General features: G+C 35.1%; 1 protein-coding gene across 2 annotated transcripts in view; it reads right to left on the reverse strand.

Annotated features, from left to right (window-relative positions):
* LOC109091310 (BMP/retinoic acid-inducible neural-specific protein 3-like) overlaps nt 1–15,470 on the reverse strand; it is a 31,290-nt gene extending 15,820 nt beyond the window's left edge. The window contains exons 1-4 of one of the 2 annotated variants that reach the window (XM_042758468.1): nt 14,938–15,470; nt 14,055–14,326; nt 4,426–4,613; nt 3,325–3,509 (exon numbers count right to left, since the gene is read on the reverse strand). In XM_042758468.1, coding sequence (XP_042614402.1) covers nt 3,325–3,509; nt 4,426–4,613; nt 14,055–14,284 — 603 coding nt within the window. In that variant the 5' untranslated portion in view covers nt 14,285–14,326; nt 14,938–15,470. Of the gene's footprint in view, nt 1–3,324; nt 3,510–4,425; nt 4,614–14,054; nt 14,330–14,937 lie in introns of both variants that reach the window. The other variant, XM_042758467.1, reaches the window with a different exon arrangement.
* Between the last annotated feature and the right edge of the window lie 1,721 nt (nt 15,471–17,191).

The raw sequence follows: 17,191 nt of genomic DNA on the forward strand, positions 1-17,191 counted from the left end.
GTTTTTGATGGTAATGCGCCACCGAATACACATGAATTCCTTTATGTCTGCGCAAATCTTTTTACTCCAGGCTGCTTTCTGAACGAGGGACAAATTGCTGCTTATTAAAAGTTAGTAAGGTAGTTGTTAAGTTTAGGTATGGAGTAGAATTAAGGGATCTAAAATATGGACATGCAGAATAAGACATTAATATGTGCTTTATAAGTACTAATAAACAGCCAAAATGCTAGTTATATGCATGCTAATAAGAAACTAGTTAATAGTCAGAATTAAAATAAAGAGTAACCAATTTTTAACATATCAGGGTATAATAATAATAGCAATAATTATAATAATAAATATTATTACTTTTATTATATATTATCATATCAGTTTAAGGTACTATTTGGATTTAGTTTGACTTAATTAACCTGATGCATTCATAGATTACAGAAAAAAAATGGAGGGATGAGGGAAGTATTGCACAGGGAGTTGCACAGAAAAAAGAGACTCACCAAGACATAATTTGTTTCCAATAAAGGGGCAAACGGTCACAGAATTTAAAGCAGAACAGAAAACTGATGCAGATGAGTAGTATAAAACGAGCTGAGAGTCTGAGAGTGCCTGAGGATCTACCTCTGTGACATCTGCAACATGGGGGTATGATTAATCAAAATCACAATTAATCAGAAAATTGATATTTTTACTGATCACCATTCATTAGAAAATCAAAGTTCTAATGAGTCCTTGACCCATTGCCTGGTGTTCATCCAAGCCCCTTCAGAGATATCAATTCTGGCCACTTAGCATGATGGCTTGCAAGTATATCACCGTGATTGCAGAAGGCATTTCAGGCGACATCATGCAGTTGGACATTAAAATGCGCAGACTTGAATACTCCAACCATACTTGAGAATCTAAACATGCTCTGATTGTTATAAACCTCAACTAACACTCCTCCCTCCTGTAAATCAAAATGAAATGCTGTGATTCATGTCAACTGGCACTCAGCGCATTTCCTGTCCGCCGTCATCTCTGACTGTGGAGGTTAAAGATTCATTTTGTATTGGCGGTGCGGAAAATCCTCCTCATAAGTCTATTATTCATTAGAGCCTGACACCTCACTTATATTCAAAATGGCTGAGGAATGGACTGGGCTCTCAAAGAAATTATTGAAATGGAACAGATCATTTGTCACACTGATGCATAATTCCATTTGCACCTTTATATTTATTAATTTATTTGCTATATTCTCTCCCCCCAAAAAATAGCTCTTCCATTTAAGCAGACCACTCTCTCTCTCAAATGTTGTATGTTTACCACTGAAAAAATAGCTAGTTTGGTGTAGAGAGCCTTTGTATTCAAATCTTTCTTCATCCACGTGAGGTAAAAATCCATGGGCTGAATTAAAGACTGCTGATCCTGAGAATATTTAACATTAATCACCTGAAATGTCAAGCAAATAAAGGCATCTGAAAGGACCCCCATCTGCTAATTTCCATTAAGATAGCTTACAAGCTCTTAAGCTAAGTCACTTGCTGTCAGGAGGCAAGGTGTCTGGCTCCCTGTAAAAACAAATAAACTAGAGTGAAGCAGGGCTGGGAACATAGTTCCATTCTTTAAAATTCCGGAACCGACTGTTGTGCATTCTTCCAGCGATGCTGATTGAATACCATACTACCAGTGTTTACCAACAGCACTATCACAACACAGCTACTGAAACAAACAGAGATGCAAAGGTAGTCCAGTTACAGAAGAACTCATTCTCTTAAATGATGAAACATACAGTGCAACCAGTACAGTCCGATTATTGAACGAATAACTCTTATGAACTGGTTCTTTTTTGTAAGTCAAATACTTACAGCTTACAACTATCTGTAGAACTTAAATCAATATTGTTACTAACTGTTTTTTTATATGACAATGTGTAGTTTTGTCAGCAGTTTTTAATAAATAATGTATCCAATATCCAACCACATTTTTTTGTTTGGTATAATGTTTCTTTATTATATAGCCAATTATTGGATTGCATTCATGCCAGCACTAAAAATAAATCCCACCACTAAATTCTATAACATTATCTCTATTTAGCTATTGACTTACATTACCATTCAAAAGTTTGGGGTCAGTGATTTTTTTTGTATTTTTATTAATACTTTTTTTACTTTTTCAGAAAGGACACATTAAATTGATTAAAGGTGACAGTAAAGACATTTATAACGTTACAAAACATTTATATTACAAATAAATGTTCTATAATATTGTATTATAATAAAATAAAATGTTCTTTTGAACCTTCTGTTCTAATCAAGAATCTTAAAAAAATGTATCAAAGTTTATACTAAAGTATTAAACAGCAAAAATGTTTTCAACATTAATAATAAGAAATGTTTCTTGAGCACCAAATGTTATTTCTGAAGGATCATGTGACACTGAAGACAGAAGTAATGACTGCTTTGCCATTATATACATTTTAAAATGTATTTAAAAAGACAGTAATTTTACAGTGTATTAATATTTCACAATATTACTTTTTTTTTACTGACCAAATGAATGCAGCCTTGGTGAGAATTTTTTTTTTTTTTTTACAATTAAAAAAACAAACACAAAATGTTTTTGAAAGACTTTTGAACAGTAGTGTATGTTTTTTACCAACTGAAATATCACATTTTTAAATATATTAGAAGAATATTTAATGGAACCATTAAGGAACTTAACTATTAAGAGGAATCTGAATCGTTAAATTATTTACAATTCCCATCCTTAAAATGAGGCCAACGGAGATTTGTACATATGACAGATATCAATACAAAACCATCCTCTGTTTTTCAAACCACCATTCTAACTCTAACTTTCCAACAAGTATTAAAGAGTGTGTAGAATGCATGCTGCAGAACTATCCACATAGTGCAGAGTATGTGGGCTACTGTTCAAGCACAATCACTGACCTGACACATATTGCTTGCTACAGGTAACTTGTTTTGGATTAGCTGATGTATGATGTGTCAAAGAACTTAAAGCTGAATATGTGTGTAAAAACCTAAGTGCCTTTCAAACACAATTTAACTTTATCAAATGCTCCTTTGTGTGTACACACATCACTTTGTTCAAACCTGTGATTCATTAATACCTCATACTGTATTTCCATGACCAAAAACACAGGAACAAAATTAAGGGAAAACTGCTGTGCTTCTCTAACATTTAACCCACTTCTTTTGATCTCCAAATGATGCAGCTGCAAAACAATAGAAACAGCCGAGCTCTAGTCAAACCCCTTTCCAAAAATAAGCACTCAAACGTGGGGTCAGGTCCCCAGGTCTGAGTGCATCTAGGCCACAGGGTTACCTTGATGGCAGTGGAAGCGATCTGGAGGTGGTGTAGTTTGCGCAGAGTGCTCTCTCTGTCTATGAAGTAGGAGGCAGCCAGCTGGTGCAGGGCCTCCAGAGTCACAGCCGTGCCATTTGAGTCAGTCAGGTCTGTCGTCCGGCTTAGCCTCCGCTTGTCCACAAATATAGTCAACGCCTCCTCACCTGCAACAGGGGCAAAGCAACATAAAAGAGTGAGGAATGCTGGAGAAAATGGCTTCTTGAAGAATGTTCTTTGTGTTTATGTAAGGAAGAGTGAAGCAAGAGAATTATCTATAAAGTAAATGTCTTGAAGGGAATAGAAAATGGACGATTTATCAAATAAAATGTTTTTTTTTTTATTTTTATTCTATAGATTAATTATGCTAACACTTATAAATAATGAGAAAGTAAACTGTCATTAAAAGACTGTTAACACTTTACATAATGCTGAACAGATGCATAGTTATTAATATGAGTATATATGAAAATTTCTCAATTAAAGATAAAGATTCATGTTAAAGATTTTAATGAAATCTTATTAATACGGCTATCAGTCGATTGAAGCGTTTAATCACAAATATGCTGTGTAATTATTCCGCAGAGTTCCGCAGGTTGTGTGGATGATGCACATAGAAGAAAATATTATATAAAGACAGCATACCCATACATAAAGTAGATGTGTGGTTAAAGAAGGAAGCAGAATAATAGCATATAAAATTTCAAACCAAATGAATGCATTAAAAAACAGCATGTCAATTTTGACAGCCCGAGTTATTAATGAAGAATTTATTATTCTCTTAAAATGACTGAATCATTTAGTAAACTTCATCTAATGCTGTATGTTTATATAATTGTTTTTACATTATTGGCTGTTGCAGCCTTATAGGTATTCATTTTAAAATGTTTTGATATTTTGTACCCCAAATGATCCTAAACATAGATACATCAAACAAGTTATATGAACATTCCTTTTTTCTATGGAAATAATTACAATCAATAGAATAAAATTTGAAAAAAAAAAAAATAAAACCAAATTGGCATATGAAAGCGTCTGCCAAAATGCATAAATGTGAATGAACAGTCAGCTTTGTTCAAGTACCTCCGAGTGTAGCTGAGAGCAGAAAGTGTGTGCCATATTTCCTGATGATGTTCTCGGTAATGGCACTGAGGGTGGGTCTGCGGCCCAACTGTCTGATGGTCTGCATGAACTCTGGATCGAGGGGTAGAGCCACGCCATTGTCCTCTCTCTCCAGAGCCAGGCTGTTCACCTTCCAGCGCCCAAACTCTCTGCAAGGTCACGCAAAAACACACACACATACACCCTATTTGGAAATGTCCTTCATTTGAGCCACAATGGACACAGGAGGGTAAAATCCTGAACATCATTTCTTCAACAGCTGGGAGAGTTTGTTTTAGTATCTGGTTCAGTGTAAGCCACAGTACAGTTTAAGCCTTTTTGAAATTGCTATCCTGTACATTCCCCAAACTAAAAAAAAAAAGAAAAGAAAAGAAATGTTTAAAGAGAGGTCTGAGAAACCTTCACGCAGCTTGAGTTCAACGCATATTCGGTTAAGACCTGCTGAGGAGAAAATGCGATGACTGCATGACCCCCGTGCCTGCAATTCAAATCATGTTATGCATTCTTTTCCAACTTCAGCTTTAGGAATCGCTCTGGCCTGCTTTAAAAGCTGTTGTCCTCTACATAATGGTGCAATTTGTTATTATTTTTATTTTTTTTCCTGTGACTTTTGCACTGAAGAAGGGCTGACTGGGACTATCTGTAACAATGGCAAGTTTCTTTCTTTCATGGATAAAAGGTAAGAAGTGTCTGTTAGATGAGAACAGTTGGAATTTTGTTTGAGAAAATCAGCTGACACTATCCTTTTTCTGCCTTTCATTTACAGCAAACGCTGCTCACCACAATACAGTGAAATGCTCTTTATATAACTTTTAGTGCTGCAACTGAACAAGAAGTGCGACAAGGCTATATGGCTGTACTAAGTTATTTAATACTTCAGAATGTAGGTTATACTTTAAAAGAATGACCATCACAATATTGAGTTAACAGTAAGATGCTTCTTACTGTTAAGTAAGAAAATTTGGTAAAAAAAAAAAAAAAAAAAAAAAAAAATGGTTAAGAAATGCAGAATGCAAAACACAAAGTGGCCTTCATATATTAGTATATTAAAGGCATAGTTCACCCAAAAATTTAAATATTGTCATAATTTACTTACCCAAGTTTTTCAAAAGTTTCTTTCTGAACACAAAACAAGATATTTTGAAGAATATTAGTAACCAAACAGTTGACAGAAGCCATTGACTTCCATACCCCCCCCCCCCCATATTATGTCAAGTCAATGGCAACCTCATCTGTTTGGTTACCAATATTCTTCTAAATATCTTTTATTATTATTATTTATTTATTTTTATTTTTGTGCTCAACAGAAGAAATAAACTTGGGGGTGAGTAAATGATGACAGAATCTTCATTTTTGAAAATCTCTTTCTCTTCAGTCTCTTTAATATAATGCTAATACTATATAGTACTGTTTAATATACTACATTTACCTTCTACATACCATACCAAGGGTTGCGATTTATTTTACAATATGTGCAATTATGTGTACTTACAGTGTACTTACCAAAAAAAGTACTATGTAATATAAGGCTACATGGGTTAAGGTTAGATTTAGGGGTAAGTTCAGGGTTAGTACCCAGTTATTGTAATTATAATAATATAATAAGTACATAGTTTGTACTTGTGGAACAGGATTGTAATATAAAGTGCTATCCAACCAAAATTGCAGAAGCTAGAGAAAGACATTTAAGAACAATGTGCATTTAATGATCATTTTAATTTTTAATTGTAATGTGTAATATTTATACAGTATGATGATTTATCATTCAGTATATTATTAGGGGAAATATTTTGGAACATTTCCTTGTAAAGGAATATCTTGATATCTTGCCCAACTTTTGGGTAATCTGGTTTCAGTTGTCATCTGATTTATTTATTTAAAAAATAATAATAATTATAATATTTTTTTACAATTTTAATATTACATTAAACTTTAACGTTTCATAAAGAATTATTTAATTTAAAATTAGATCTTATTAGTTTCATTGACTGAAAATACACAAATCTCTAACCTAAAAACTGATCTGTCGAATAAATACCATGATTTTGTCACAAATGTCAAAATTCAGCAGAGCATACCCTAGGGGTCATCTTGCCTCATTATACATTATATATTATATAGCAGAATATAGCTTGCTAAATGTGTACTGTATGTATCTAAATAATAACTGATGACACTTATTGACACTGGAAAATAAGAGCAGCAAAGACAATGAGACAGAGGAAGACAAATGGAGGGGAAAAGGGACAGAAAGATATGAAATGGAGAGAGAAAGTATGATCGACACTGTGTCAGAACAAAAGTTCTTGATGGACAGTTATGGATGGAGCTGGAGGCGAATCCACCACTGAGCCCATGCTGCAGCCTCACAGCAGGAGAAGGCATATTGAAGAACTACCTGCCAGCCTTCCCCACAGAGACACAGAGTCAACGGTGAGAACATGCTCCAGAGGAAGCAGTCTGAAGCCAAAGGGCTGTCACAGTACAAGCAAATGAGACCAGCTTGTTATAATGTCAGAGGCAGTGCTATGTTTGAAACGACCAGATGACTCTTACATCCAGTCTTCATTAAGAGGAATGAGTCGGATTTATGCAACATTTTTGCAATATTATGCAACACACTCTAAATGAGATTTGTGGATAGACAAAAAAAGGTTTTGTTACGTTAGATTACATTCAATTATTAAACTAGTTTCATGGCTGAAAATTTAATGTGATTAATTATAAATAAAAATAAGTAAATAGTAAATTAACACAAAAAAAAATGAATTAGAACAATCAATCATGCTCCATTCTATATGTAATTTCTGTAATATAGGATTTTCAATCCATTAAATCTATTCTGGTTTGAACTATGACATAAATGTTTTTTGTGAGTTCACAGACAGCGCAGCCCAGCTGCTATACAGCCATCACACCTCACCAAACCACATTTACAGAAAGTAATTAGTACAGAATGACTAAAAAGCTGTTCACACAGAACACATTTTCATGTTCAAAAACAGTTAGAAGGGGTGCACTGGAATGGAACAGAAATCAAGAGGATGTAAGTTGGATTATTTTGACATGGCAGAGGTCACTTCTCACCACAGTTTGGAAATTTTTATATAAGTGGAAGAAAAGGGGAAAGAGAGAAACCACTCACACGTTCTTCTGAACTTTCTATTTATCAAAAAATCCTGAAAAAAAGATGTAACACGGTTTCCACAAAACTATTAAGCAGCACAACTGTTTGCAACCTTTATAATAATAATATAAATATTTCTTAAGCACCAAATCAGCATATTATAATGATTTCTGAAGGATCATCTGACACTCAAGGCTGGAGTAATGTCTGCTGAAAATTCAGCTTTACCACAGGAATATATTACTTTTTAATAATATTTCACAATTTTACTGTTTTATTGTATTTTTTTTTTAATCAAATAAGTGCAGCGTTGGTGAGAATAAGAGACTTTTAAGATTAAAAAAAAAAAAATCTTACCAACCCCAAACTTTTGAACAGTAATATTTATTCTGTAAGCAGGCAATGCATTATACAGATCATTTGTATCTGTAAAGCCAATCCATCTGAATTTGTGCTCTGCATTGAAAATACATGTGCATGTTCTTTTGCATTTTTAATAACTTTTGAGGCTGTTATTTCGCTTCGTTGACCCACAAATTGGTTAACACTCACAGCAAGGATGGATGGCATTTGTATCCAAGAATATCTGTGTCAGGCTGCAACTCAACCAGTCCGTAAATCTAGAAACTCTCACATAATAAATGCTTGCTGCACAGAAACATGTCAAAAGGTGTCAGTCACTGATTGAGAGCCTGTTAGTCTGTCAGCATTCATGGAGGAAGCCATGTACAGTGCATGCACAACACTGCATCAGTATACACACATATACTGTACATACCATACTGTGATGTTTTTATCAGCTGTTTGAACTCACATTCTGATGGCACCCATTCACTGCAGAGGATCTATTGATGAGCAAGTGATGTAATGCTAAATTTCTCCAAATCTGTTCTGATATATATTAATAAATATTTATACAATTTAAAATACTTACATTAAACAAACTGGTCTTGTGACAATATCTTTATTTATCATGCACTTTTTTGATTAACAACTTTGCAGACTGTTTACATTGAAGGATAACTACGTTACAAATTGCAAAAAATATATATTTTTCAAAAACCCATATGACCTGCTCTTTAAACCTTTATGACAGCTCTAATTTCAAAAGTCATATAAAAACAATTTTTTAAATAATTGTCAATAAAGTTCCCTTTATTGCCAACTACCAGCAGTGTTTAAATTGTGGTCTTAACTTGATTTTCAATTCAAGACTAACCTGAGGCAAACTGAAAGCTCAGGCTACACCTCATTAGTTGTGTTTATCAAACACTTCTTCATGCTAACATTAATCTGATGTAAACACGCTTAAGGCCTTACTCTTTCCAAGGCATAAGTCATTTAGGACTTAGGAGAAACTTTCTGAACCTAAAATTAGAGCTAATTGGTCGACAAAGGACTAAATTTGTTATTTATTCGAAGAGTATTTCTTCATACTGAAATATTGAGTCATCACAGCCCCAGTCATCATCACTCCTGTCAGTTGTGAGATATGACTTAACATAAGCACCTCTGTGTGCTTCCATCATTCAATTCCCATGAGGAAAGTCCAACAGCTCATCTCTCTCAGCCAAGCCCTGGCCCTGATAAACTGAACTAGGAAAACAATCTACCATAGCAATGACCGAGGAACCAGTAGGTGTTTTGTCCTTGATTGTGTTTCCAATGCAAGTGCAACCATACTCAGGGGATATACATGTCATGAAACATAAATAATGAGACGATTAGCTATAAGGCCTGACGCTACTAGCCTGATATCTCTCTCTCTCTCTGTCTCTCTCTCTCTCTTCTTCTGTCGATCTCTCTCTCACTCCCACCCACCTTCTCTCCTTCTCTTATATAGGGTGAATTAGGGTACTCTGGGAAACCCAATCTCTGTAGTATACATTTCTGGTCTATGCTAGCTTTAGCATATTAAGTAACACTTTACTTACACTTTACGTTTTTATATATAATGCATTAAAAAAAGTATTTTAGCCCTCTGGGTGTTTTTTGGGGCCTGGAGATGTTTTGACATACCCTGATGTTTGTATTTATTTATGCTACTTATTACATATTAATGGCTAAAGTCTGATTGCAATATATTCAGCACAAACTCTGCTTTAATAATATGTGAGCATGCATGTCCACGTTTGCATTTTTTCATGAATTATGTCCCGTAAAGCACCTTATAATGAATTGTGGGATTTCATGAATATTTTACAACCAGTTGCAATACATTATAATACTTATCTATGTATTTTTACACTTTTAGAAAGTATATTGCCATAAAACACACAAAGAGCAAAACACCAATCTCTGATGTATAACAAAAAAATCTGCAAATATCATAGTGCATTTTAACTTTGATTACAATTATTTATGAAAAGATGTAATGCATTAGAATGTACATTAGAAACATATAGAAAGGCTTCAGATAAAATGTTGAAACAATGACCAAGATTGCCATAATTCATCCAGTGTTGAAGTTTCTAGCTGATTTGATTGCTTCTGGAACAACTTCCCTTGGCGATGTAAAAATAAACAAAATAACTGTCCACATTGTGTCTAAAGTGTGAGTTACTCGAAATTAACTTTTTGTTCAAATAATTTTTGTATAAAGGCAATATCACATTGCAATTGTGCTGTTGGATTTAAATTAAATTCTCCTTGACTAGAATAACATATAATTGGTGAGGGCAAATATACTATGAACAAAATAAATCCAATAGTAAAGAAGAGGTACGCAATGCAACCATTTTATTTCATGAATAAAAATAAATAAATAACCTGTCAAATATGCCATATACCAGAAGCCCTTCATGTGTTTAATTTGAAATTCCACACCAGTGAACATAACACTTTCTGCTCCAGTTTGATTTCCAGGATAACACTGAGATATTCGTTTGATAAGAGCAGTTCAAAGAATGTCTACAGAACCCAGCTGTCAGTAATGTCCTGTACACAGTACACACACGACTGCATTAAGTTAAATATCTCTCTAAAATAGCACAAAGTAGAGCCACTAATTGAGCAATCAATGATCTGAGGCTTTTATGGAAAATCTTCAGACATTATTGTCGTTAGGCTAAACATTTTCCATCTAAATTTATTTGAATGCTGAAGAGGCCGGAGGCTAATAGACCTCTAATGCTTCAGACATTAATAACACTTATAACTTGTACATTTTTTTTTAGAATGTATAATAATTCAATTATATTTATTCCTCTTAAACCCTTTCAGACGCTTTCTTAATTGGAAATCTTGATTTATTCAGCATTGTCCTCACTCAAAGATTTTCCTTCTGCTGGAAAAGCAAAGGTCTGTGTATGTGATATGGTTATATATGTTTTTAATTAAGGATTTTACGGTTTTATTTAAAGATTAATTACATTAGTCTTGAAAAATGTTAGCCCTACTTTTATAGGTTTTACCATATTCCTTTAGTCCCTTAATTATCAAAATAAATATTATTTTGTTTACAGTTTTACATATACAGACTGGTATACTAAAGTAATGACTTACCAATTAATAAAAAGGTGATAAAACTGTAGCACCATCATCAACACAATCACATAAAAGCAGACGTTTAAAGCCATGCATCTCAACTCTCCTGCTCTGTATACATAATTCAAGATATTTAAATATCATGTGGCCATTTAGCATCTGAAAACAACAGCAAATATTTTAAACACAACTAAACATGGGAAGGCAGCAAAATATCTCTGTTGTATTTGTTTAATGTATGACTATGATGTATTTAAATGTTCTGAATACTTTAAATTCCAGTAAAGGATTAAAAGTATGCATGTACTGTCTAATTCGGATGTAAAAAAGCTTCACAGACCCTGTCGACTTTATACACCAAGTCTCATTTCAGAGTGCAGGAAAACTTCAGTAAGACAGTGTTTGCGTGGGAGAATTACTGCTTATCCTCATTGTTGCTCACACAGCTCTGGCTAAGCCGACAATTGCTGTCACCTTGTGCCCATGGAGCTTCGCTATTAGCATCACCGGGAGGAACAAGTGAGCACGTATCTGCTCCGGCAACCTTTTCCACTGCCATCGGCTTGTCCGCCTCACTCACCCATCCTCCCATGCAGCACCCTCCCATCATGCACTTGTCAGGCAGCATATGTCTGGTGTTTTATGAGATCCCTTTCATGCATCTGACAGGAAGGATAGACACTACTGACTCTTTACTGTACCCTTGGGCTCTGTTCAACCTTTGGTGGAAGGTAAATGGGGAGAATGAGAATATAATATTTGACACAAATTTACCTTCGATCTATGTCACCGCACATCTACCTATGTTACCACAAGCAAGTTTGTAACAATCTTGGTGTGTTTTCGCCAACGCAAACAAACTGCAGATGCTGATGTTGTACAATTTTGAGGCACACATTTTTAGGGGGGAATTTATTATCCAGACAGATTTTACAACCAAGCAGATCAGACAGCAGCTCAGGTTTTGTGGATTTTTTTTCACAGCGACTGTGTAATGAACACGGTTTTGATTTCTTTAATAAAAAAAGCAAGCAGCACTAGACTATGTTGAAAAAAAGTTTTCGAAGTTATACATAAAAATTACTAGAGTACATTTTACAAGAGTATTTTTCAGTCTTTCTACTTCAAAATTTCACATTTAATTCGATGTGTTACCATTTCTGACCCTGAACCAAGTCGCTGGGGTATATTTGTAGCAATAGCCAAAAAAAAAACATTGTATGGGTCAAAATTATAGATTTTTCTTTTATTCCAAAAATCATTAGGTTATTAAGTAAAGATCATGTTCCATGAAGATATTTTGTAAATGTCCTACCGTAAATATATCAAAACTTAATTTTTGATTAGTAATATGCTTTGCTAAGAATTAATTTAGACAAATTTAAAGGTGATTTTCTCAGTATTTTGATTTTTTTGCACCCTCAAATTCCAGATTTTCAAATAGTTGTATCTTGGCCAAATATTGTCCGATCCTAATAAACCATACATCAATGGAAAACGTATTTATTCAGCTTTCAGATGATGTATAAATCCCAATTTCTAAAAATTTACACTTAAGACTGTTTTTGTTGTCCAGGGTCACATTTCTTTGTAATTGTTTGTGAAATTTTCTAGCAATTCCTGAGTGAAACTTGCTTCTACAGCAATTTTTTCTCAGTGTACAAACCAATACCAATACAACAAAACCAATACGACCAAAGAAGAGATGGTAGAATGCCTGACACATGCACACACACACAGGCTTATAAAACTGTTCTAATGTCACACATCATTATCTGTCCTCAAATGTCTCATACAAGGTAAAAAGTGTTAAGAGAGGCCTGGAAGCAGAATTGATTCTCTCTCAACTCAGATCTGTGGCAGATGCAAACCTGTCCCTCTCTGTTCTGCCAGTGTGAGAGCAAGGTACTTAAAAGTCATTCAGGCACAAGGGATGTTGGGATAGGAGCCCTGCCTAGCATGCAAAGTAAAATCAGGTACCTAGACATGTACACACCAGCGCACACACACACTCATGTGCACGCAAGCTGCAGGTTTCCACCAGCAGGGGGAGATCTGACATTGAGAAAACACAACTGTACTTTTGTTGACTCCTATAGTCTGTCTCTACCAAAAAAAATAAAGCCAGTGGAGCATTCACAGATACACACGTATGTTGAGGAGAGAACGTCTGACTAACCCCAATGTTGCCATCTCCATCTGCGCCTGGCAGCATGGTCCAACGGCCCTGCCAAATGAGCGTGTCAGTCAGGTTCAGTTCAGCCAACTCCTTTCCCATTTTTTCTCCTCCCCTTTTGCGCTGTTTATCACTTCATCTAATCCTCAGCTTTAACTCAGCACAACTTTCCTCAACAGCTCACCTCACATCAGTTGCAACTTATAATCCGGCATTAAAACTTTCGGACTACACTTTCAACTTGAAACCAGCTGTCAAGTTTCTTAACCAAAACTCTTAAAGTAACTCCTTAATATTCACCCAGCATATCAGTAACATTATAGCATATTAAAAATGTGTTTAACATTCATCAGTAACATTCCAGCATATTTGAATATTTTAATTATTACCTAATTACTATCGTCAGCATGGTTCATATCATCGGTATACAGATATATAGACAATGTACATATATATATATATATATATATATATATATGTGTGTGTGTGTGTGTGTGTGTGTGTGTGTGTGTGTGTGTGTGTGTGTGTGTGTGTGTGTGTGTGTGTGTGAAAAAATACCCCAAAATTTCCAGTGCAGTCATGTGGCAATTTGCATATTGAAGTTTCTTTTCTATTCAATTCTAATCACACACCAGTAAACAAAATGAGCCAGCCTCCATTAAAGTATCTTGTTAATTTTGTTATATGGTAATATGTGTACAAATAAATGAAAAGCACCATCCAATTCTGCATATCATGAAAAATTCCAACACATTTTACATGCAACTGGCAATAAATAATAGAGGTAATTATCCAACTCACCTGTAAATCTTATATTTGGTTGTGAAGCCCTGTTGATAACGCTCCACAAATTCTGCAAATTCCTGTGAGTGATGAAAAGGCCCTTTATCTGAAAGGAGCCACCCAAATGGACCAGCGGCATCATGGGAGGCTGCCACAGTGGGTAAAACCCAGCAGTGAAGGCTTAGTACAACACACACCCATAGATTCATCAGATACGCCAGTCTAAAATCAGTACACTGGCAGCTCATGCTTCACCCTGCGACTCGACATTCTCTCCAAACTTCCCTCGCCTTCTGAAACAACAAAGACAATACAGTGAATTCAAGTGTGTATAACTGTGTACAACACCTCCTTTTTTTCTAACACAGCTGTAAAATCCAGGGTTTTCAATCTAGGTTTCCTAAAAATTACTATGAGGTCTGTGAACACAATATATAAGACATAGGTTGAATTCTTATGACATTTCTATACATTAACAAAATTTTAACTTTCCGACTATTGTTAAACATGATATAATGTAGTAAAATAATTATTGCTCTTAATGAAAGTTATTATAACATGTTACCAGGAGGAAAGATGGATGTCCCTGGGTTTGTTTGGCTGGGGGTCCCAGAATCTTAAAAAATTGAAAACCCCTGATACTAAGTATAAAAATCGACTTAAGCTATTCGAATATATTTCCATAGGCATACTATACATTGTATTGCCATCTTTCAGCCAGTTTCAGAATCATTCTTCTCATCAATACAGTTGTCACATGCATTTCTCTAATACAAATAAAAGGATTATGCTTGTGATTATAATTAATATAGCATATTATTTATTATTATTTTAATTATTGTATTATTTTTATACTTGCAGTTTAATTTAGTTCTATTTATTATAGCTATAATAAGTTTACCTTCTCCAGGTGTCCGATGTCTCAACCACTGAAGTCAACAACCTCTACAGTTTTACAGTTAAAAGCAAAGGATTGTGAAAGCAAAGCATAGGCAGATTGTTGAGGGTGACCTTTGCAAATTTGGCTCAGTTCAACTTGTTTTAAACACCATCGCAAAGCGAGAAGAGCCCTGGAAGCCCAGCATCCAACTCTCTGCTTCCGCTATCGAGTATATTTCCAACGTCTTGTGCCGTATAATCCGGGTGAAGAGAAGAAAAAGAAAACTATCGAGAGGAGAAGCGGTCGCTCTGTCTTCACTCTTCTCTCTCCAGGTAGAGACAGCTCTCTTAGAAATTGGAAGTTACGGTAAAGCAATCCCATAACCATTAACGACTGACGCGATTAAATTCTACTGTTTCCCCTCGGACGACTTATTAACTTAACCTCGTGTCCAAAAAGCACTAAGCACTATAAATGTAGACTCCAGAGGTCCACTCTGTGCAACTGCGCGCACGTCAGATGCTCAAACCCGACGCTTCCCATTACACACCATGAAAATATCCAATTTATTTCAGAGACAAGCCTCCTCCACTCCTCATTGGCTGAGAGCGGGAGAGAGGGGCGGGGTTTCAGTGCTGAGAGAATGTACTTTGCCAGGGTCACAATGAGTTTGAAAATGATGTGCTTGTTTTGAAAATAATATTATACTTATTTATGAATGGGATCTGTATGATACAAAATTATAGCCTGCTCGACTTGACTGAAATTACATTCTGTCAAGTCTTTATCAGGCTCACAACACTGACAGGCAAACTGTATTGGAATATGGCTTAATAGGTTTGAATTGAGATGTATTGGGTTTACTGTTACATTGCTGTTATTCAGCACCTTCTGAACTCATAAATACATACATATTTAATATATAATTTACATTTTTTATATCATTTAAATGGGTTGTAAAGAAAAAAATACAGGCATGATGGAAAACATGAGCATTGCTTATGAGTTATTATAGGAACATGAAAGAAAAAAATCTGCTTCAACCAAAGTATAAATAACTTTTATTATTAAATGAAACTTTTATTACATGAAAACTTATAAACAATGGATGATTTCCATAAGATGTGTGGGTTTCATAATTTTTATGAACATATTAACACATATATCAATAGAAAATGTACTGCAAAACAGGAATCCTGAATATTTTGGATTATTATCCACAAATCAACATATCTAACATATACAATTGCAATTTGTGACTTTTGCACTTTATGACCCTCCCCCTATCAAAAAACCTCTATCCAGGCAGATGAATAAGTATGCTGTATATTATCTCAAACATTGTCCATGATTATGTTCTTAATAAGACATTTACCATTTTAAAAGTTATCAAAGGAGTGCTCTGGACTGACCAACTGTTTCAAACACAAGAATGAGCAGAAACAGTCAGACATTGGCTTCCAATTGATTTGCAGCGATCGACCGTGAGAGGAAATGAGCAATCTTGGGAGGAAAGGAAGGGAAAGAAATCAAAGACAAAATCAAATCAAGTCCTCACAGTGAGAGAGTGAGAGAAATATCAGCACCGTTTTTGCCGAGATGTTTTCAGATGATGCAGATAGTGAAAAGACAGGACCAATGGCAGATCAGTGGATAGTGCAGAAAACAGCTGTTTGACAAAGCTGAGACAGCACTCTTTAAAGCCAGTCGACTGCTGTAGGCGGAGTTGAGATCTACTGTAGATTGTGGTATAGTGTGCGAGATCACAAAGTGCGGACATTTATCAATGCATAGACAGGAAGTCATTACAACAGGTAAATATTCCTTGATGGAGTCAATGATGTGATGTCTTGGTGAAGAGTAATCAAGAAAGAAAAGTAAAGATAATATTTTAATTAACTACCATACTGACAGCTGAGGCAAGGTATTTTTGCATATCTCATTGGATGCATTATGCCTATTTGCTTTTTTCCTCATCTCGCTCTCTCTCTCCCTCACTCTCCCCCACAATGGCTCATGTAAATAGGTTAGACTGTGAAAACATAAGAAGTCTTTGGACAATATAATTGCAGGCAAGAAAAATTCACTCCTGCAAACAGTTCGGCACTTGCTTGCATAATTAGCTTGAAGACGCCCATTACATATTAACTAACTATGTGCAACCAGGTAAAAGTGATGTTTATCAATGTAGCATGTTAGCACCAGAGGTTTCACAGGCTATTAATTGTCATAAGCAGTGTGTGAAGCTTTAGTCTCAGCCACTGCATGTGTAGCT

The sequence above is a fragment of the Cyprinus carpio genome, chromosome A6 (genome assembly GCF_018340385.1).
Source record: "Cyprinus carpio isolate SPL01 chromosome A6, ASM1834038v1, whole genome shotgun sequence".
NCBI classification, from domain to species: Eukaryota; Metazoa; Chordata; class Actinopteri; order Cypriniformes; family Cyprinidae; genus Cyprinus; species Cyprinus carpio.